Source organism: Trifolium pratense, linkage group LG5 (assembly GCF_020283565.1).
Source record: "Trifolium pratense cultivar HEN17-A07 linkage group LG5, ARS_RC_1.1, whole genome shotgun sequence".
In the NCBI taxonomy this organism is placed as follows: domain Eukaryota; kingdom Viridiplantae; phylum Streptophyta; class Magnoliopsida; order Fabales; family Fabaceae; genus Trifolium; species Trifolium pratense.
Window position 1 is genome coordinate 7558582 of NC_060063.1, and position 5056 is coordinate 7563637.

General features: G+C 28.0%; 1 protein-coding gene across 1 annotated transcript; it reads right to left on the minus strand.

Moving 5' to 3' along the window:
• Positions 1-779: 779 nt before the first annotated feature.
• Positions 780-4759, minus strand: LOC123884413 (xyloglucan endotransglucosylase/hydrolase protein A). Its single transcript, XM_045933501.1, has 4 exons — positions 4404-4759; positions 2905-3005; positions 2492-2685; positions 780-1663 (listed from the first exon to the last, which is right to left on the minus strand). The coding sequence occupies exons 1-4, from the start codon at positions 4594-4596 to the stop codon at positions 1264-1266; spliced, it is 888 nt and encodes a 295-aa protein (XP_045789457.1). The 5' UTR covers positions 4597-4759; the 3' UTR covers positions 780-1263.
• Positions 4760-5056: the final 297 nt, after the last annotated feature.

A 5056-nucleotide genomic window follows, 5' to 3' on the forward strand; every position in this document is an offset into this window, starting at 1 on the left:
TAGATGCATTAACTATTTGGTGGTGAACTAGTAAAAACATGACTGTGTATTTTCCTTTTTCTCTTAACATTCAACATTTTTATGTCTTTTCTTCAAATGTATTTAATCGAATGTTTTAAGTAAGATGAAGAAAAGATTTTGTTAAAGAATTTAACAAAACAAAAAAAATTTAACACCACACCCACCCCCCCCCCCCCCCCTCTCCTTTCTTGTGTTTTTCATCACCCTAAATTGCCTAAAAATGTTCGAGGGATCAAAATCATAATGAGTCAGGCTTTGGTTAAAATGAAAGAGTAAGACAAGTGGTGCACGGTGTACCAGTTGTCAATAACTCTATAACGAATATAAATTTTATAAAATTCACCGTTGGATAGAAAGTTTATATCGTATAGATCATCCATATAAATTTTAAAAAAAATTGAAAATCATTTGATTTGTTATTGAGACTCATCAAAATTAACGGTTTATGAATTTTATTACATACCGTTAATTTTGATAGGTCTCAATAACACATCAAATGATTTTCAATTTTTTTTAAAATTTTTATGGATAATCTATACGATATAAACTTTCTATCCAACGGTGAATTTTATAAAATTTGTATTCGTTATCGGATTATTGATAAGTGGTGCACCGTGCACCACTTGATGAACTTGTGCATAATACAAGCAGCCAATGATTCAAACTAAAAGACCAAAAGTATAAGTCAAACAAACATATATAGATTAAAAACATCAATATATTAACAGAAAAATACTTGAAAACATGAATTAAAGATACACAAATGTTTAACAAGAGAGCCAAAGACTCATCATATATGCTTTCATTCCACAAATCTTTGCTTAATTACATAGCTCAAACAATTATATATAACAACTATAATCATAAATAATGTAAATTATTAACAACCACTTTACATCAATACACTAATGTGTAATGTGTGATCAAGTATACATAAGAACTTTATGAGTATTCATTAAGAATTACACCAACAACGTACACTATTTACAATATGCTCTTTTTATTGGTAGATATTCATATGGATCATGCAAAATTTATGTGTAACCCACATAATTTAATGAAATCCATTTGAATTTCAATCAATAAAAGAGTGTCTGTTGAAAATAGTGTGTTGTTAGTTCTTCTCATTAATTAATTAATATATACGAAAATAAAATCTCATTTTTATCACAATTTTAACACACATTTGAGAAAAATATTCTCCATAGTATATAAGTATATGAATGTATAGTATATGAATGTTTAAATGTCTCTGTCTCTTGTACACTCCGAAGGAATTTGAGGGTAACGTTTGCGATCATTGCAATAGTTATAAATTGTGTATTTTTGTCGCACCCATCTTAACCTTTGCCATTGAGCAGCATCAAGATCGCGAAATTCGGGTTGATCCCACCATCTTTTTCCTTGTGTGTCACAAAATTTTGCATTAACAGAAGCTTCACAACCATCAATATGGAACCCTTTGTAAGTAGCTATGAAGGGTGCTTTGGACCAATCTGTTTTCTCTAAACCACCTCTTGTGGCCCAATCATCAGCATTCCATAAACTATTGTATATTTTCATTGGTTGGTTAAATGGGAATTTAACTCCTAAGTCATTGCTGTTCTTGAACACCCTTATTGGGATATCATCAACAAAGAAACTGCACATTTCACATTTAAGTTTTTATAAGAAAAAGAATATAGAATATTAAAAAAATATATATATTAGAGTAAGATGAGTAGCTCAACTGATTTGAGTTAACTGTTAAAGGTGTTAACTATAAAAGGTCCTGAGTTCAAATTCCGTTGAAGGAAAAAAATATTAACATTAACGGCTAATTACTAAATTTGCCGTTTCAAAAGATAAACATGTTTAATTGGTATGGATTGGGAAGTTAAGATTTGTCACTCTTATCGTGAATCAAATGCTTGTGCTGATGCTCTTGCTAATTTGGGGTGTGATCATGAGCCAGGGATGTGTGTGTATAAGCAATGTCCCGTGAGTCTGAGTTCATTGTTGTTAGCTCATGTTATGGGGATAACTACCCCTAGAGTCATCTCTCTGTAGTTTCTTTTCTTTTGGGCTTTGGCCCCTTTTGTATCCAACAACAACAAAAAATAAAAAAAAAAACATGTTTAATTGTATATTATATATAATAAAAATAGAAACTAATTTCACCTCATTTATTTATCTTATATTTAAAATATTCTTCAATTAGTTTTTTTTAACAAATTCTTCAATTAGTTTAAATTGTATATTTTTCTATATCCCTTTAGATTTAACTTTTGAACTAATTTCCTATAAAAAAAAAATTAGAACATCGAGTTTCTTTTTCTAAGAAACTAAGAAAATTAAAAATCTGAAAAGTGAATATTTACTTATAATTAAAGGACGAAGGAGTACTGATTAGATGAATGGTGAAATAATAATAATAATAATAATAATAATAATAATAATAATAATAATAAGATGAATTATAAGTACTTACACAATCTGCACCAAGTTCCACAACACAGAATATCTGTGATAAGATGTTGTAGGATCAAACCAAAGATAAATTCTTTGTTCTCTATCACCTTTGCCTCCTGTGAACACATTTGTTTGCAAAATGTATGGTTGACCTGTTCTGTTTCCTAGGAACTCAAAATCTATCTCATCATGTTCTGCATTTTGAGAAGATAACTGCAATGTTCCAATTTATAGTGAAAATAAATTAGAGAAAAATAAATAGTAAAATAAAATAAGAGTTTAGTTTTTATAAATGATTATGGTTAAAGAATTAAAGTCAAATATTTTCAATTATCTGATAATTATGATTGATCGACAGTGTAAGCAAATTTTATACTGATATTGATGTATATAAATTAAATTTATAAAATAATATAGAATTTTCTGGCTTACGTAAAAAGCAGTGACGGTGCCAGCTGAATCTCCAGGAACCATTTTTATGTACATACTAAAATGACCAAATAAATAAGACCCTTTGGATTGGAAGCCAGTACCTGTTAAAAAAATTGCATTAATATTAACAAAAGTGAGTTCTATAAGTTGTAACTAAAAAGACAAATTAGGAAAAACTCAGAAATCAAATTCAGATTTCTCGAACGATTTGTTTTAGCGAAAATTCATTAACCACTTGAGCTCAATATCTTAGTTGGAAAAAAAAATTGTTTAACCATTTGAGTCCAATATCATTTTGGTTACTTTTACCTTTAAGAGAGAAATTAGTTATTAAATAAAATTATTTAAATGTGAGAGAATAAGTTATGAAAGAGTAGAGACAATGTTACCACAAGATAGAGGATTAAAAGATAGACAATTATTTAAATGTGAGAGAATAAGTTATGAAAGAGTAGAGACAATGTGAGAGAATATAAAGACTCGTATCCATTTTTTTTTAACCTTCTATTTTATTTTCAAGAAAATAATATATCTTTTAGCTTATAGATTTTTTTTAAGAAAAAAAGTAAATAGACAGAGTAATTTCTATAACTGCAAAAAAAAAAAAAAATGAGTAATGATATATTGATATTCAACATCATCGCTTATTTAAGATAGAAAAAAAGTATTGGTTCAAAACAAAAAAAGATAGAAAAAAAGTAATATGATTTAAATTGATCTTCATTCACGATTTTGGTCCCCAAAAGATTTTGGTCCCCAATATTTAAAACTTTGACTTTTGGCATTTGAGGCATTTTTTTTTTAGGCGAATGCTAACTAGTGTCCCAGGACACTAGTTAAGATAACTAAATATGGTAAAATTATCTTAGGACCTATGCAGTTAACATCTTAAAAATAGAAATTTTGGTATTTTCAACGCATATTTTTTATTTTCTTTCCTTTTTTAGTTCCTTAACTAATGTCCTCGGGGCACTAGTTAGCAAGACGTTTTTTTTTATGATATATATATAGGAAGTCGATGACATGAAAATAAATTGTTAGATAGACAATGTCTAATGTAAAGAAAATAATAGAAATTTCAATATTGCCATATCGCCGAAAATTAAAACTAAAATGAAAATTGTGAATTTAAAAATTACTGTATGCGAAATAATGAGACAAAAAATGTATTTTTTTTCTTTTTCTTCAAGTAATATAGTGGCTAAAAATTTTATTTTAAGGTGAATAAGTAAAATGTTCTTACCAACCGAGTGAAAAGACAAAAAATATATTTAAAATAAGGCAAATGTTAACATCTGTCGTGAGAATACATACTAAGAAATTAAAAGTTTAAAAGTCAAAATATTAATTTTTTTTCAATATAAAATTATTATTTTTGGGTTCTTAGCAAGACCCTTAAAACAAAAACAAAAAATTGATATCCAAACCATATGAATATAAAATGTTGTCCAAATAACATTTCTTAAATAAATAAAAAACATATAAAATAAAAAGCATACCAGTGTACTTATCAAGATTAAGCTGAATTTCAGAACCACCATTTAAGTATTTGATATGATCATAAGCCCAAGTAGGGACATAATTACGGCCAAAAGGAACATCAATAGGAGTCCTTGGAGTGGCAGCAAAGGTAGCATAAACAAGTGATGATAACAAAATGAAACAAGTCCACAAAGAAGAACACATCATCATGATCTTATGTATGATGTATGTGTTTGTTTTAATTTTGATGATTTTGTGAATAAAATAAAAGAGAGTTTATATAGGCACAAGATCATGTGTTAGGACCATTCTCTCAAATCAATGTGAGGCTGTAACACGCTTAAACCTTTCACTTGCTAGCTGGTCGTTGGTCATCAATCACATTCATACTAGATTATATGTGTATATATGTCACTTCATTATAAATTACTTACTTTAATTAGTATGAAGCAAAATTATTTAAGCTCCACTAATAATGAATTTGTCTAAATGATAAATATTTTAGTCCGTCTAATTATGTGGTCAAGAGTTTGATTTATGGAGAAAATTTGGTTGAGATGAGAGAATTCACTTTGTATGACCCACAAGTTTTTCGATAGAGATTAGTCATCGTTATCTGAATAAAAATTTCGTACCAATCTAAAACAAGTTTAAGCTCCAAACTATTTTT

Coding starts and splice junctions, on each gene's coding strand:
- LOC123884413 (XM_045933501.1), bottom strand. CDS start 4,596: ATGATGATGTGTTCTTCTTTGTGGACTTGTTTCATTTTGTTATCATCA. Junction 3,006..4,403: donor TAATCTTGATAAGTACACTG/GTATGCTTTTTA, acceptor TTTTTTTAACAG/GTACTGGCTTCCAATCCAAA. Junction 1,664..2,491: donor TGGAACTTGGTGCAGATTGT/GTAAGTACTTAT, acceptor TGAAATGTGCAG/TTTCTTTGTTGATGATATCC.